Source organism: Psittacula echo (assembly GCF_963264785.1).
Source record: "Psittacula echo genome assembly, chromosome: 2".
NCBI classification, from domain to species: Eukaryota; Metazoa; Chordata; class Aves; order Psittaciformes; family Psittacidae; genus Psittacula; species Psittacula echo.
Window position 1 is genome coordinate 140394863 of NC_137737.1, and position 18559 is coordinate 140413421.

Sequence of the window (18559 nt, forward strand, 5' to 3'; positions counted from 1 at the left end):
CTCTTTTCTGACAGAACAGTTGATGGAACACTCATTCATTCTGAATAGCTGAGTATGATGGAAATTAAAGGAAATACTAAATTCCAAATTTATTAGGGGATGTGCTCTTTACGGTGAATGCTTAGCAGGAGAATAACTGAAGAGCCCTGGCAGTAGATGGGGACAGGATACTGTTCTGTATGGAAGTGGCAGGTCAGCTCACATTCTGGGTGATAGTAGCTGAATTCAGACATATGTGATGAATCTGAGGGAAAGAATGGTAGGCAAGATTTTGTAAGTGTTTTCTGTATTTTCTGAACTTTTGGTTAATTCCATGTAGTCCTGGTGGACTGCTGTTAGGGCAACTGTGGTTAGTGGGCTGTGAAATCCAAGAGCTGTGGGCAGAAGTGGAGGTACCTACAGTTCAGGTGGAGGTCTAAAGTATTTGACTAAATAGTTGCATGTATGCAGGCAGTGCTACAGATACTTAAAGGGTTTTAATATTAATAGTATTTCGGAATGGATTTCTTTATGTTCAGCATGATTTTAGCCAGTTTAGCTGCAGTGATGCCCCTCTATAATTCAGGGATACCTATCTCTTCAAGTCTTCTATGTTTTCCTCCTTATTGACATTGGTCTGTGTACCTGTTTGTTCCACTTGAGGTTACAGTGACACTCCAGAGCTGGCTAGTATGATTTCCCATGAAGCAAACCATATCACATAGCTAGGAAATCTTTCCATCAACAAAATACGTATTTGATTGAAAAAAATAGGTGCAGCTATGGCAAACTATTGTGTTATAGTTATATATATGTTTTATATATATTATCTGTATTCTGTAAAATTTGTAGCATTTTTGATTCACACTGTTCTTTCAGGGGAGTATGTGACTGTTACTGCAATTATTGCTTCATTATTTGCTTTGATTGGTTCCTGTTTCTGTGATTTTCCACTGATTTGTTTTTCCTTTAATACCATTTTGAAAAGTCAGTATCCTTTGTGTGCTAATGCTCTTCGCTTCATTACTGCATTCTGGCTACTTTTTCAATACTGCATGAAAGGTATAACTTGGAATGCTTTTGCAATAGTTAGGTTTAAAGATTGATAATATGACTACAAGACCGTGTAAATAGATACAGGTATAAAATTACAATATTTCTTTTTTTGTACTGCTGGAAATTCTAACAGAAAAGGGATGCAATTTATAAAATTTCTGTGTTTCCTTGCACAGCTGAACCACAGGACCACTTAAACATACATACTCAGTTTATAAAGCAATAAAAATAGAGGTCTATTAATTATAGTTGTAATATATGTAGCCTATTATAAAGCAGATATTGTACATTGTGAAGGACATAATATATCAGCATATTGGGGGGATTAGGTTAAGTATGAAATGTGCTCCCTTTCCCCCTTTTGCCTTTTCCTTTTCCCCTTTCTCTTTGACCCTTTGTACCTCTACACAAGTAAATTTCTGTTGCCCTGACAACAAACCCTGGAAAATTTTTAGGTCGCACACATAATGTGCTTATTGCCTTCCATTTTCCAAGGCAGAATATGGCAGGTGAGAGTCCTTGGGGCACAATGGGAGATGTTCTATACCTTTTAGGATTGTGATATTCTGGAGTATCTGTATTTCTCTGGTAATATGGAGGAGAAGCAAGCTAAAGATCTACTTCTATTGTACATGAGTAGTTGACATTCTGGCACCTATACACAGGGCTTTGCAGAGTAGGGGACAATGTGAAGCTGCTGTACCTCACAGACCACAGGAGCACATCAGACAAGTCCTGTGGTCCACTGTCAAATTTTCTTATACATCTTCTTGCTTTAGTGTGAGAACAGATTACTTCGCACATTTTATGGGACAGGTTTCTCCAGCATCTATGCAAGCCAAGTAAGCGAGCAGGGTGGCAGAAGCATTGTCACACTGCCTAGATCCATAATTTGGATACATTTCTTACGAACGGGACTACTGAGTAGTAGCATCTTTCCATCATTTCAAAATATCAATAATTTCAGGAAAACAGAGCAAGGAAGAAAATCAGATTCAAATCTGTCAGACTCCTGTGATTGTTGTGACCTACTCCCATGCTCCCATTCTCCCACTCACTAGCACTTTGAGGATCACAGAATGGTGGAGGGTGGAAAGACCACCAGAGGTCACCTGGTCAGGCCAAATAATTCCTATGCATTCCCTAGACTTGATATCCTTTCTGTGCCACTCCATTAGTTGTTTACCTAAGATGAAGATGGCGAATGGTTGGTTAGAGTTTGTAGATAATCCAGGAATTTAGAAGAGTAGCCTGTACTGTTGTAGTCTTGATGTAGCCAGTGGAAGCCACAAGGCTGTATGTTGTCTGGAAAAAAAGTGTTACATAACAAAAAAAATAAGAGTTATAAATGCATCTATGTGTGCGATGCAACTACTAAATTTGCTAAATGTTCTAGATCCTGTTTCATGCTAGGGTTTTCTGTATATACCATATGTCATTTCTGTCATTATTGCTAGAGAATTGAAAGACATTGATTGTACCTTCACTCACGTAATGCTAATGCCAGATTTCACTAACTTTCTTTGAATCATTAAAAAAAATATTTAGGAGGGCTTTTTACAGAAATGCCCCTCTAAAATTGCGTAAAAGAGAAAACCTTTTACTTTACCTGCTTTATTCTAGAAAGCAAGCAAACCTGACAATGTTGGAAATGGACTTGATTCTGTCTCTGAATATGCATCTATAATCTTTCTAAAAGAGATGATCAAGCTGAACTTATGTTTGCTTCCCCACTTTTAAATCACACTTTGCTGACCTGCTCCTTTTGTTAATGTTATTTTTGAATCTATTGTAAATGTTATCTGTAGATCTGCAAAGAGAAATCCTTGCTTCTGGGGAATCAGTGGCAAAATTCTTGCTGACTTCCCTAAGGCCAGAATTTCCATCACAGGGTTTTGATATGACTTGATAACATGTCTGCAGATTTAATTTATGCATTGCATTAAAATACTTTGTGTTATATAAATATGTTGTTGGTGTAAAGCTGTGTTTAAAGTAATAGTTGTGTGTCTTTGTTTTTACTTTTGGTCTTTTAGTTTCCAGCGTGTTGTCCTTTTTGGTTTTGTTTTATTGCTTTTTCTTTAATTTTGCTTACCAGAGCCAAAGCCTTAGTAGAAGAACAACGCCTTTTGTTCCTAGGGTTCAGGTAAAGACTTCGTCTGCCTGACAGAACCTAAAGTTGTGGGGTTTTCTTTTGTTTGTTATGGAAAATGCATAGTAGGAAAACGTTACCTTATAGTCCGTTTTCCCATATTTTTAGTCTGTTGCTTTAAACCATATTAACAAGTTTCATGTCATCTTGTGAGCAGCTTGTAAAATTATGCATGGAGTTTAAAATATTAAATTAAAATTTAAAGAGACAACTAGTTTTTGTTTGCTGTTTACCTAATAGTAAACTCATACAGGTTTCAATAGTGATGATAGCTATGCATCCCACATACAAAATGTGTGTACTGCTTAAGAAATAAGTAATTTTGTGCTTGAGTTCATTATATAAAGGTGTATGTCTCTTTAAATCATTCATTACCATTACTTAACACATCTTATTTTGCATTTTCCAAGTAATAGTAGCGCCTTCAGTGAAAGACAGGCAAAAAATTTGTACCTTGTTAAAAGAAACAGATTTATTGTGTATGAAACTTGGATCTTGCATTTACTAAAGATAGATCAAAATAATAAAAACTTTATTAAAACAATAAAAAATGCTCCCATTGTGTTACTGAATTTATTTAGCTTTGGTATTCTTTGTAGGTACAAGTTGTTTGCCTTTTTTCATTAGGAAACTTCTAATGTACTGTAGATTAAAGCTAAAGTAGGTTTTGCTAATACGTTACAATGCTTATGTTGCTTTGCTGCATGATTTTCAGTTTTTTGTAAATAGAATATTATCTGCTTTTCTTTCAAAATACCTTTATGGTATTATATTATTATTATAATAATAATATCTTTATGGAGATGTTAATCTTTTGTGTGGGAGCTGTATAAATGTTTCTCTTGTTTGATGACTCGCTCAAGGAAGATTTAAAGGATGAGCTAAATGATCAGAATGAGATTACTAAATTTCATGCTGAAATGGAAAAGGAGATCATATATATATATTTATAAAGGAATTCTAAATAAGACTGTAGAAGGTGGTTTAGTTATGGCTCATGTTTCATAAAGTGCAATTTTTTTCACAATATATTATTTCCTGAAAGTAGCCCTTCCTGCTTAAATGTAAATTAAAAATAAAAAATTCTAAGAAAAAGATTGAGATTAAAAAGTTAATGTCTTGATAGTATTGTTTTAGGTTAATGTCTTATTTTGTGCTACTGACATAAACTGGCTTTGTAATAAAAATTTAAAACATCCTTTAGCATGATTAAGAATGTTGGCTTTTGTAAATGGCAATTAAATCAAAGAGGGATATGAATTCAATCACAAGTTACTAAGTAGTTCATAAAGGTAAATACCATAAGTAGTCTTTTAATATCTAATTTATTTTTAGATATGTGCAAAATAAATTAAGAATTTATATGAAAATTAATTGTTCAATTTAAAAAGGAAATGTCTGCCTGAAACATGAATGTTTCATGAAATACCATAATGTAGAATTAACATGTAGCAGTTCCTTATTTTAATCACATTATATAAAATAAAGAAATAGACATAAAAAAATCACTTATACTTTAGCTATTATCCTATAATTTAAAAAAATAAAATTACTTTGATCAAATGATTATGGTAGTCATTTAAGGAAATAAACCAAGTGTAATGCTTGATAGAGAATATCCGCCAAGAGGTGAAAATGTATGAGGCTTGTTCTCTCACCTCTGGCTGGATTATTTTTGGTGCTGTAGATATGAATTGTCTTTAGCCCCAGTTTTGTTTCTGCACAATGCCTGTGGAGTCATTGTGGACCTCTCTGATAGGTTTTTGCAGAGCTCCATAATGGTCAAAGCTAGATGTAAAGTTTGTGACAGGAGTTCCGGAAGAACTCACACTTAGGAGCTTGGCAGCATCCTTAACAACAAGACTGAAACAAAAAATCCAACATCTGCTCACTTTTAGTAGGGATGGTTGATCGTTTAAAATGGATTAATTGAAGATATGTTTACAGTGCAGGCTGCAGAGAACAGATTCTCCAGTGATTTTTGAACAAGGGTATTCGAAGCAGTGCAACAGCTGTGCAGAACTCTGGTTACTTCTTGGCATGGGAAATTAGCTAACTCAGAGCTCTGAGCTGTTGTTTATGGTTGTCAGGAAGTATACATTACATTGTGGGCTGTGGTATAGCTGCATCTGTAGAATTCCCTACAAGAATGAGGATTCCTGAACACTGTTTATACCTATTTGTTTCATTGCTCTCAACAGGAAATGCACATCTATAGTCTTGCTTTTATCTTCTTTACTTGTTAGTCTGAAACTGATCCTGGTGAAAAATGTCCCACATTCTGGCACAAGTTCCTTTTCCACACTTCTCTCGATGTCATTCCATTAATTTTCTAGCTCTTGTATCACTGGATGATTTGAAACACATTTATTGGGAAAAAACCCGCTCAATTTCCTTTTTCTCCTGCCATGCACCCTTCTCCTGAACTTTTACTAATTCTGCAGTACTTGGGAAAGTGTGAATTTATTTCCTGAACTTTTGGATTCAGTTTAGCATACCAGCAATTTTCTAATTCAGAGCGTGAGGTTTTGCGAAATCTTTGTAGGGAATGATCTGTTCTTAAATTTGTGTTTTCTATGCAATCTCTCTTGTTTACTTGGTGTGGCCTCCTTTTGAGCCAGATTTGCCATGAAACCACTGGGTTTTTTTCTGACTTCAAAAATTTCAGACATTCTTTTTGCTTTAATACAAAACAACAATGTATTTGGTTATGTATAAAAATATATGCATGCATCTACTTGGCATTACTGAAATCAAGAAGAAGCCACTAAACCAGAAATTTTTAAGAGAAATCTAGATTAGGGCAGCCTAAATAATTTTCTGGCCTTCATATCCTCGAGGCTCTACAGTTTGACAGCCTTTTTTTGTATTTTTTCCAACATATCACACAGCAACTGAAGCAGACAGCAATAATAGCTTGTTTTAACAACCTTCAGTAGTCAGAATGTGTTAAAGGTATGTTTAACAACATCCAAAGCTCACCTCAGCTACACCCTAAGACTTTACCAGCTCAAGGCAGTGTCTACATCTACATCAACTTAAGTCCAAATAAAATAATTGATGTAAGCATTTTTTAGAATCACCTGAGATAATATTTTATTTTCAACAACTGATCCTGCTGATCTGATACAACATATCCTGTTCAGCTTCAGAAAAATGCAAGAAAGAAAAGTAGTATCTCAGTTTCAAAATACTGCACTAATAAACAGCTATGTAGGTTACTTGAAAAATTATCATGAACAACAGAAGAACAAAAATGCCTGGGTAGCTGTCTTTCAAACCTAGTGATGTTTGGGCAAGCTGTGGTGGTAGAAATCAGACTGCAGGGCAAGCAGTCTCTCCCAGTGTCACAAGTTTTATCTCTTTTCCATGATACGTGAAGTGACCCTTATATAACAAATAAAGACTAAAATGTAGCATAGAATTATCAAATATTCTGTTTTTAAATCTTAAGTTATCATGTCAGTTATGGTGTGCCTTTATGTGCTGTACACAAAACACATTAGGATTGCATAGTTAAGCAAACAGTCAAGTATTCATGAGATAAGAATATAGCAAGTAGCAATTATATTATCTAGATTTCTTAACTGATTTTGCTTATGAATATGTATTAGAGTATGGGTCCTAATCACATGGTTACTTCTTTTCTAGAACTCTGACCTCAATCAGATCTCTGAATAAAAATTCTTGTTAAGATGAGATCTAAAAGAAAAAGAATGAAATCTAGTGAGCTGAAATTATATCCTTAATTCGTATAATTTATGCTAGTTTCAAATAAATCTGAAGGTGCCTTGGGGAGGAGCTTAGACTTGTATAGTTGAAGGTAAGAACTAAGTACCTCAATATCTGTAGTGAGTGATCCAGCCCAAATAAAGGACACCCCATTAACTCTATTTGAAACTTAGGCTACTCCACAGGGTTAGTTGGCTCTCCAGAGGGAGCAGTCCTCTTCTGATGCCACAGAGGACCAAACAGGAATACTAGACACCTGTATCCTCATTTCTCAGAATGCAACACCAGCAGTCAGCTTTTATATACCTTTCTACGTGTAGAAGGCTCATTCCAGAAATAAGACATTTGTGGTTTAAGCCCTATTTAGACTGAAGAGTTGAACCAGTCTCTCAGAAAAGTGCCTTTATAATCAAGCTGTTGCACATCTCTTTCTTCTCTGGAGTATGAATTCTCATTTGAAGCTTAAATACTGTGTGGCTGGGAATGTGCGTGTGAGGTGATAGCAAAGAAAGTTTAATTTTGGTGTAGCAGATTGCAGACCTGTTAAGCAGAATATATATTGATCTTGTATTTGACCACTTTTGCTTAAAAACTGAAAGAATCCTATGAAGCTGTGACCAGACCCTCATCTCTTCTCCCCTCGATGACTACCCTCATCACCGGACTGCAGAAGAGCTCTTTGGTCTTGCTCTCTACATGGCAGGTATTCTTACCTGGAAGCCTGTCTCAAGGAGTGTAACAGATGTACCACCTTACATGTAGAAGACCATCTTACAGTTTCAGGATGTGCTGAATTTAGATGCCTGTTTGCCTGAATGTAGGTTACAACAGAAATTTAGTCAAGAATTATGTTCGCATCTGGCGAGGGAAGGAAAGTATATGAGTGTGTGTGTGTGTGTGTGTGGCAATTAAGTTTCCAGGACTTCAACACTAAGTGAAAAGAAACCATTCAGGATCACTTCTTATGTGAATTCTAGGTTTCTACATCCTAAGTTACCTAGGTAGACAAAGTCCTGTTCAAGATTTTTTTTACAGGTGTTAGCTTCCACATTATCAACAGCTAGCATGGTTTTTCTGTGGTGTGTTTTAAATGTTGAAGTTATGGCTTTCCCTTTCCTTCATTTAGATCAGGACTGCATCATCACAGTTTCTTAGATGTTGTAAACTTTTAAAAGTGCCAATTCCTGCATGTGTGAAAAAGCTGCTGAATGGAGGGTTTGTAAATACTGCTGTTAGTCAGCTGCTTAAGTCTTTCAATGCTGAGCATCACATCTGTACATTCTTGTGGAACATACACTCTATGGATTGAATAATTCAGTGTTCACTTTTTGATGTTAGGAATCATTTCTCATACAACTCAAGAAAGCTATTAAAGAAAAAAATAATTTCCTCATCAACTTTTCAGTTATACGTGTGCTATCCCATATTTATTTCACAACATAGAATATGTATAGTATTCTGTAAGTGTGGTAGGATTGTCCTGCATTTATTGATTAAGGAATGAGAAACTATGGTCAGAGTCTGAGACAACCAGGTTCTGTCCAGGCATAATATACACCATAGACTTCAATTCCAATACTTTACTTAGCACTACAAATCAGGCTCCAGGGTCTCATGCCAGACTCCCAGAGAATGAAGAACATGCAATTTGTAAATACTTGAAAAAATATTTCAAGGGATCTATGCCTTGATACACAAGGCCTCTGGGAAAGAGGAAAGAATGGAATCTAGTTCTCTTGGACTGCACCTGGCTGTCTTAATGGCTGCCCTTTTTTTTTCCTTGTGAATAGAAAAGGTTCTTGTAGGAAAATGCCATACCATCTGAATATTGTCATGATACTTGTGCACAGGAGAGTCAGAATTAGATCAGTCCTATTCCCAAACTCATTTTCCATGTTCAGTACGCTAGTTAAGAGCCTTGTTTCTCATTTTCCTTTCCAATTTTCCACCTTGACTTCTTGTCAGATTTTATTTCATCCCAATCTCTCTGTGCAATGTTATTTTGTACCAGTTACAGAATGGCTGTTTCTTTTGTCACCTCATTCCATTTTCATTCGGTCTGGTTTTTCCTCTCTGGCCTCCTGTGGTCCCTGACATTAGTGGCTCTGTTCTTCCAGTGTTTGACCAAGAAGCATCCTGTACCCATTACATTTCCAGTAATTCTAAAGCAGTTTCTGATTTGTCCCTTCTTTCTTCTTCTGACCCCATGAGAATGCAATCCAGTCCTCCCCCTCCATGGGGTTCTTTGTCCATTCTCTCACTTCCAGTTTCTTCCTTTCTTCTCTTTGCATCCAAGTCAAATGAATTCTTGCCTTACAAGTGCATGTGCTGTATATATTGGAGTGCTAGCAGTGTGAACACACAAGAGAATTCACCTCTACTCATGATTCTGCCTCCTGACCTATCCTGTAACAAGCTGAATTACAGAGAAAATATGCCCATTAAGTACAAGTTTTTCCTTTTTTTTTTTTTTTTTTTTTCACAGTTCCAAGAGAAAAGTAGAAGGTGTAAGTCAGCACGAATCTGAGTTCTTGTTCTAAACCACAGGTGTTAGAGCATCTCAAAGAAATGGTGTCAGATGATTTAACCTTTTGCTTAGAGTAATTCTCAAACATTTTTACTGAAGTTTTTCTGGAAAAATTCGGTCTCAAACAAATATAGTGAAGAAATACTTAGCTTAGATATGAATGCATAATTCTGGTTATATTTTTGGCACCCGTGTCTTGATTATCTCATCTTCACTTAGTAATAGTTTGTAATAGTATCTGGATCACATATATGTTGCATTCTGCTTCAGCAAGGATAATTTTTCCTAAAAAGCAGATGAATATTTTCTTTAGTGCTACTACCCCTGGACTGTTGGATTAGCCAAGACTGTCTTTTGCCAAAGGACTCCTAGGGAACCCTGGGAGCTTCCTTTAGTGTCAGAGTGCATTTAGTGTTAGAGAACATTTATGTTGACTCTCATTTCAGAGATCATTAAAACTTTGCTTTGGATTTACACAGTTGGTGCCAAGCTTGCTACTTGTTATCTGTGGCTGGATGAAGATACCTAGTAGTCCAGATAAATTCTCAGTGTAGAAAAAATACTGACAAAGCCCCTTGCTTTGCAGGAATGTAGGAACAGCATCTAGAACTTTCTTAAATCTTATCAAAGGCAATTTCTCTCACATAGTTTTCTGCTTTAGAGCCCTTTATCTGTTGGTACCAGAAACTTGTAAAATCAGTAGTAGGGTTAATGACAGGAAAATAGAGAACAGGTATCCTCCCTTTTTAGTATGTACTCAATCACTGCTGGCTGATGGCTACAGGAGTTGCAAGATCTGAAGTAACGCAGAAGGAAGAAGTACACTGCCACCACTGGTGGAGTTGGTGTGTCAGTGTAATCTCACTTACCCAAGTATTAGGGAAATCAGCCTCTTGGTGGGTCAAAAGTCTTGAGAATTGTGTCAAGACCTTTCTTTAAGTGACTGAAAGGCTGAAGATGAAGAGCTATGACAGCAGATGGAGACCCTGTCTCTGAAGCAATGCAAGATGGGCACTGTCCCCTGGCTTTGTTTACCTTAGCCACGGCATATTCATGCCTAAAAGTGCACTTTTTGGTTGATCATGTAGTTGGGCGTTATCCTCTTTGATCCCTGTAAGTTCAGTCAAGAACAGTGTTTCCTCTAAATGTTCTAATTTGTCCTGTGTCATGGAAAGCTCTCCATGAAGAGAGCCTCCCCTGTCAGCTGTAGTTACTAATACTACATTGGTACTACTATGTAGTGACTCCCTTGCTATTTGGAAAGGCTTGGTCCTAACTGCACCATGTCCCCCTTCCATGCTCTAAAATAGATATATCTTCTCCTTGAATAATGTATTTGCGCCTATAGTATTCAAACTGAAATAGCTAAATAGCAGCTAGTTAAACAGGATAGCAGACCATGTCTAATACTGATTAATAATAATTTCTACAGATGAGTAAGAGTAGGTTTTGCCTTGTTGTTGCTGAGTTGGACTGTGAAGAGTGTTGGGCTACTGGGCCTTGCTCTCTTACAATTTCTGGAAGGCTTCTATAATTTCAGGATGAGTCTCTGCATCTTGAAAAATGTTTAGAGTTTTGAAATATTTATGGTCTTATCCCATAGTCTTTCCAGCACAACAGGACGTGAAAAATTAATTTACTCATTGTGCATAAACTTCTTAGAAATGTATATATATGAATATCATATATCAGTAATGCAGGTAATACAGTATCATTGCCAAGAGAGAATAATCCTAACCTTTGTGAAAAACAATTAGTATGAAATAATGTACTTACTGTACAGGGATTTTTTTAAAAATAGTAACTCCTGGTACATACTGAAGCTATTATAGCATTAATTTATTTGTATGCTTTATTATAAATACAAAGTAGAACATGATCTTTTCTGTTTAAGTAACCAATATAAATAGAAGCTTATGAGCAAAATTGGTTTTAAGGATTAATATGATAATTTGTTGTTGAAATGTGTTCATTAATTCATATTTTCTCATTACAGATAAAACTGTGGTATGACAAGGTTGGTCATCAGTTAATAGTGACAATACTGGGAGCAAAGGATCTTCCTTCAAGGGAAGATGGGAGGCCAAGGAATCCTTATGTTAAAATTTACTTTCTTCCAGACAGAAGGTAGGGTGAACACAAAGACAAGGAGCATTTGAGAAAGAATTTGTCTGATACTCAGACGGCATACGTAGCTGAGTTTACATATATATATATATATATATATGGAAAAGTCTTACAGTTTGGAATTTCTTCATTGAACATGCTATGTAACAGCAGTGTGTCTTTGAACACTAAACACATACTGACTTTCACTGGAGATTTTATTCAATACTGAATAGAAAAGGAAAGGTAAATCTATGTCATTGCATGGGGATCTGTTATTTGCAAAGAATGTTATTAGTTTCTTATAATATCCTTATTTTTTCTGGCACTTATTCCTGCCTAGTGCAAATAAAGTGCTACGAAGTTAGATTCACACATTTCTGGACTGATCAGTCCAGCAGTTTGTGTTGCCCTGTGTTTACACAACAAAGTAGGAATGGGTTTGGCAGCTGAAACCCATAGATTTCATATCACAGAATAGGCCACTCAGCCGAGATTTCCCAGATGCACCTTGAAAACTTCCCATAAAGTACAGGCCTGATATTAATGTGGACTGGCATTATATATGCATTTAGGGAAAATCAAACTATGAAACTGTGATAGGGACCCTTTTTCCTGAATAGTTCCTTCATTTTTTAGTCCATGATTTTCAGCCATTTCAACTTAGGCAGTGAGAAGAACAGCAAACAAAATGATGTGTTGCACATATTTTTATTTTTTTTTTTAAATCGGTATTTCCAAAGATTGTGTCAGTAAAGGAACATGTTTGGCTTTATTTTGTAGCGTATCAACCAAATTATTCAAAGATTTAACCTGACTTAGTATATAAAAGATCGATGTAACTTTACAGTTTATATTTTTGCATCCTTTGCTTTTCCTAGTAGCTAAACTAGGAAGATGCTAACTATCTCCAGTACTAGTTGACTTCAGCAGGAAACAAAGCTATTCAGGATTTTGAAAGACACTGCTTTTCCATTTTCACTGTTTACCAAAGGTTGACAAGAAATTTTGCTGTGACTGTATAATTTGCTATATCATTGATGACAATAACATTTTAGGTGGATTGTCTTGGGCTCACCAGTATTTGAACTGTTTGACTAGGTTCTTAGTTATTCAGATTGCTGCAGTGTGTTTGGAGATGCTGAAGCTGTGCTAAACTGAGAACTAGGTCTGCTTAAATAATCTTATCTGCTTTTTCAAGGTTAATAAAGCTACTAAAAATGTCTGCGTTCAGAATGTTTCACAATGAAAGCTGTAATACCTAAAAATACATAGAAGAAAAATATTTAATTAAATAATTCAAGTATACAGATAGAAAAAGTTACATAACAGTAAATTTTATTAAGCTATACTAGTGTTTCCCATTTATGTGAAATTTTTCTTTAATTGTTGCATGTGTTTTCTATCACTTATGTAAGAATGTCTTATGGAGCTCTTATGGTTTATTTTCGTTTTTTTTGACATACAAATTCACTTTCCTTTTCTTAGAGGTAAAAGCAAAGTAAGCAACAACATATTTCTTGTGTAGTAGAAGGAAACGTGCCAGAGGTAAAATGCACTTAAATAAGTCAAGCGTTTAATTAGATGAAGATACTGAGCTCTCTTTGATTAAACAAATTTCATTGGAAAAGCTTGTCCAATGTAACGTATTTCAGTTCTCAAGGGCAAACAAATCTCTAGTATAATAGAAATAATTACATTATTTGTTTAAATAATGTGTCTGAAAATATTATTTCTTAGTTAATATTTTGATCCAGCTTCTAGGTAACAGTTCAGAAATGAGATAACTACATTGCACTTGCGAGTGTTTGTAAACGGAGAGTATCTGCATTGCCTTATTAAAAAATTCACATAAATTAGTATGCAGCTGCAGTATGCAGCAATCCGCAGGTTTAAAATTAAGCATTGTTATAAGAACTCTTGTCATCAGTATTCTCAGTAGAAGGAGCGTGGGTGTTTTCCAGTGAAACTTGTCTCCATCAGAAAATATTAATTCTTTCAAGCAGAAATATTCTGCAAAACACATTGCTTTCAACAACACTGTGGAGCCAGAGCCAGAAGTTCCATGGTAGCCTTGCACAGAGACCTTACCAGGCTCCACAACATAAGGCCAACCTTGTAGGAGAGAGCCACCTTCAACCTGTGTGGCTTGTTGGGGTGACCCAAAGGATTTTGGGAGCTGTTTTGAGAACACTGTTGCTTCCAGTCTTGCTGGAATAAAACATATCACTCATTCTCAGGGCTTCTGGTTTCCCAGCAATGGAGCCATTGCTCAGGAAAACCCTATGGGGAAGGCCCCACACTACCTGCAGCTCCCTGACCATTCCTTCACGTGGGCCAGCTGCTCCTTCCTGCTCTCCAGTTTGAGTCAGCCAATGTATGACGAAGTCTGAGTGAACCCGCTGGCTAGCTTATCTGAAATGCAGATTTTTATTATACCCAATGTTGTCTGCTTACATGTTCTACTGTCAGACTGTGCCTCATGGAAATGCCATTTACAGAATCATAAAATCAGCTAGGTTGGAGAAGACCTTTAAGATTATCAAGTCCAACCACTATATATATATTGCTTTATAAGATGCTGGTTTCATAACAAACATATTAAAGCTTTTCTGGTTTTCAGGGAACTTCTGAAAATTAGAATTGGCACATGAACTGGAAATCACCTAACATTATTTTTTAATATGAAGTCATAAATTGTTCTCAATATACGAGCTGAATTTTATTTTATAATAAAGGACTAATCCTGACATAGATTATAGTGTCCGTAATACTACAAAATGTACTGTTGATTTAAGATTTCCTGCTTTCCATGATATGCTTATTACAATACAATGATCTTTTGAATATTTTTAATCTTTGATTGGTTGTTTTTTTTTTCAGTGATAAAAATAAAAGAAGAACAAAAACAGTAAAGAAAACATTGGAACCTAAGTGGAATCAGACATTCATTTATTCTCCAGTTCATCGGAGAGAGTTTAGAGAACGAATGTTAGAAATTACTCTTTGGGACCAAGCACGAGTTCGAGAGGAAGAAAGTGAATTTTTAGGAGAGGTATACAATTATTGGTAGTTACAGAAACACAGTTGCTCACATATTCATGTCTAGATACAGTATTTTTGCAAGAATGATTAAATGTAGCAAAGCAAACCTGGTTTAAATTGTTGAATATTTGTCATTATTTCACTTAGTAGTAAACAAATGGTGATCTTGCACTTATCACATAGTACTGTTATGAGATTCTTTCTGTTTTTTCTGTTTCAGTAACAGCATGCACAAGGTTTTTCAATTTCTTTTAGAACTGTTCTTTAAAAATCCCTATTATCCACAGCTATATATTACCAAAATATTGGAATGTTGATGCTTACTTGCTGCAAGATATTTGAATGGTGTAAAGAATGTCATAAGGTAATGAAGGTTTTGTGAAAGATTTTTGGTACATTTAGGGTTGTAAAAGGCACAGGAATTTCTTTCATGTTAAATGGAAGAGTTTTATAAAAATTCGGACAAAGTCCTTAACAATGAGCAAATAATAGAACAAACTTTATGAACATAGCTTTTTTTTAAATAGCTGTATTTTAAAATAGCTATGTAAAATATTCTGTTATGTAATGCTTTCCTACTTTTAACTTTTTTTTTCTTTGTTAGATTCTTATTGAGTTAGAGACTGCATTACTAGATGATGAGCCTCACTGGTACAAACTTCAAACACATGATGTCTCTTCATTGCCACTTCCCCATCCCTCACCATACTTGCCACGCAGACAGCTCCATGGAGAGAGTCCCACACGGAGGTTACAAAGTAGGTTGCTAGTTTTCCTCACTGTGTGTAGTTAATCTGAATTAATATGTAAAGTGTATTAAATTCTTGTAGATGGGAAGCTGTCAGAATTTGTATGTTTGTTTGTAGCTGGTATGAATTAGTTCATTTATGATTACTGATAGTCTGACAATGCTACAAATGGCAATATTGAACATTGTGCAATACAACAGGTTTGTTTTGTTGTGTTTTTTTTAATGAGACTACCCAATTCTGTTACTGAGCTTGAGCAAATTGTTTTGGTGTTTTATAATGTGCTGTTTTTATCTTGAGGTCCTATCTTCTATACTGTGTTTATAATTTCATTGTTTGAATGTGCAGGACCTTTCTCATACTTCTTAAAAATAAAGTGACCTGTACTTACCATAATTTGTGACTAAATTAATACCATGACCTGTTGGCTTGTTTTGATTCTATTTTACGTGGTAACATTCACAAATGGAATTACTTTTAATGGAATTTTCTTCTTTTAAAGTCTGGTATACTCGCTCCATAGTAGTTTGATGTTATTAGAAGATAATTTGAAAATAGAGTATATGCAATATGCTAATAAAAATAGATACATAAAAATGAAATAGTAAAAGGTAGTGATCTGTTTCCTTAATACTTGTTTCTCCAGTTTAACTTTGTTTCTTTAGTTTAACTGTTCAGTATTGTCAATGATTGAAAGCTATCTTTCACTGAATTAACAATATAAAATATCAGTTGACACTGATATTAAAGAAATAAAAAACAAAAAAAAAAACAACAAACCAAAACATATTTCTAAGAATTCTTAGGGTTTTTTTGAGTTATTGTATATGAGTTTGTTTGTGTATATGTTACACACAAACTCACAGAAATATATGCATGTTTAGCCATGCAAACAAGCTTGGATATTTCATTTATTCTATGTGGACTGTTATTAAATAATACCTTGTATCTAAGTATTTCATGTAGTTGACAGGTTTTGTGTCTGTGCACTGGATGGTGAGAAGTATTAAAATGCTCCATATCATAATATTCTGAGATGGATACATTAACAGAGAGTTACAGTGCATAGCCTTCAAGCTGTAAGATAATTCTTATCCACAAAAGAAGGAAAGAAATGATAGTTAATAGGTAAAAGTTCTGTTTCAGTTCAGTTCTCTTCAGTCATCTCAAGTACCATGACTGTTGCTCAAGTAAAGTTTTAAAATTATTTTTCTTCTATCTTTTTGACCACCTTGAAATACATTTTAGGAAGTTAAATTTTCCATGTAAAATTACTTTGCAGACCAGCTAGACATTTCAGTATCTGTTTGTATGTGAAGTTAGTGAACTTCTGGTTTTCAGGAAATGTTCAGTCCTGCAATAATAATTCCTGCCTATGTAATAAATAACTGCTATGAAGAATGAATTAAAGTGTAACTGCTTTATTTGGAAAGGATTGTTGTAATATTTGACTAAAGACCTTTTTAATGATATTGACTCAAAATTTGAAAGTTTTTTTAAATACTAACACTAATGTTAATATTGAATGCGTTCAACTGAACAATCTTAAATGACTGTCTGGAAAAGTAGAGGGAAGGACATCTTAGTGTTTCACCATGTTTATTAAAAAGAAGTTCTGCTTTTCACTGACTATGATTTAGCTTGGCTGTTCCCAGAACGGTCTTCGACAACTTGAGGTTCTAAACATTTCAGCCAAATAAGCAATGTCAGAAGTTCACTATGGTTGCTGGAGAATTCACATACTGCTACAATAAATCATGCTATTTGCATTTATACTGAGATCGGGATCCCCTAAAGAAGGATTTTCTCTAGTGTCCTGCTAATATATGCACTTCCTGAATCCTTGTGTGTCATAAATAATTTTCAGTTTAAACAGATACTTTTGCATGTACAGAACAAGGCCTCTTGAAATTAAAATCCCTCCTTTCTAGGGACTGGAGAGACATTCAAATGGAAACATAGCATCTAGTCAGAGTTCTGCAAAGGCAGCAGAATCATTTAGAAGTTAAAAGATAAAATTATTTTAAAATTAGTGTCACACCTCTGAAATGGAAATAAAAGTATTTCTTGGTGTTCAGAGAAATGATGGAATATCCTATTGGAAATGCATAGAACTCAGCTGTACAAAGCCATAAGCATTAAGTTGGCCAAGGCTGAAACGGGTATTGCACCAGATGGCCTCCAAAAAACTCTTCCCACCCTAAATGTCATCACCAGGGGACTGGTGAAATGTGGATATCACATCGTATGACTGTTTGCCTGCACTAAGTAAAATATTTATAATATATTAATAACATATAGAAGTCTGGTTCTTTTAGGGTTTTTTTAAGGTTTCAAAAGAATGTCAAGTTAAACTCAGTATCTTGGGGTTTTGTGTCTGAAGCATTTTTGTGTCCTTCAGTAATAGCTCTTGTATATGAAACGTGTTACCCAGTGGCATATTACAACAATGTGGAAAAGTTCTCCAGAATGAAGAGAAAACATGTCTAGCAAGTTTGTCTATCTTTTTCAAAGCACATCTTGTAGCACTTAATGTGCTATTACACAGCAGGCTGATTTCAATTTCTGGGGCTGAAAACCTGAGCACTTCAGTCCTCCCACCTTTTGTTCATTTTTGTGGTACCTCTATGTATAGATAGTGATTGCAAGATGAAGTACGTTGTTGCATGTCCCAAAAAATTGCTAGTGTAAGAAATAACGAGAGATTTTGAATTACAAGGTTGTTTGTTGTTTGCATAGATACACATCTACGCATCTAAGCTTTCTTATCCTCATGATTGCCAAGTAGCTATAAATATTATAATTGAAGACAATACTTACGTGTTATTCTCTAAAGGTAGTTTAAAAGAACCACCTACACTTACTACTTACTTTTCTTTTTAACATCACTGAATTATAGTGTTCCTGGAGAAGAGCAGGCTGTCAGCTCTGAAGACTGAATTCCTATATTTACAGATTGCCAGCAGCAAAGTGCAAGCTTCCCACAGAGCCCCATATGCCATTTTTTAGGAACCAGCTTTCAGAGACAGTAGCTTAGTTTCTGCATTTATTTATCGCTCAATAACTTTGAGTAGGCATTATGTTGTGGTACAGACTGATCTAAACCAGCTGTCCACCTTCTCGTGCCCAGTCCATGCAATCCATTAACTCACTAATGATGCTTTTTCTTTATATTTTTGAAATAAATCTACTTAGAAACTGAAACTAATATAG

The 18559-nt window shown here is 35.3% G+C and overlaps 1 protein-coding gene across 26 annotated transcripts in view; it reads left to right on the forward strand.

Annotated features, from left to right (window-relative positions):
• Positions 1-18559, forward strand: part of RIMS2 (regulating synaptic membrane exocytosis 2) — a gene marked incomplete at both ends in the record, with an annotated part of 479054 nt that overhangs the window by 278234 nt on the left and 182261 nt on the right. For 20 of the 26 annotated variants that reach the window (XM_080611853.1, XM_080611851.1, XM_080611855.1 and 17 more), the window contains 3 exons: positions 11443-11573; positions 14436-14607; positions 15202-15355. In XM_080611853.1, the coding sequence (XP_080467979.1) occupies positions 11443-11573; positions 14436-14607; positions 15202-15355 (457 nt within the window). Of the gene's footprint in view, positions 1-3133; positions 3182-11442; positions 11574-14435; positions 14608-15201; positions 15356-18559 lie in introns of all 26 variants that reach the window. The other 6 variants (XM_080611830.1, XM_080611841.1, XM_080611850.1 and 3 more) reach the window with 1 other exon arrangement.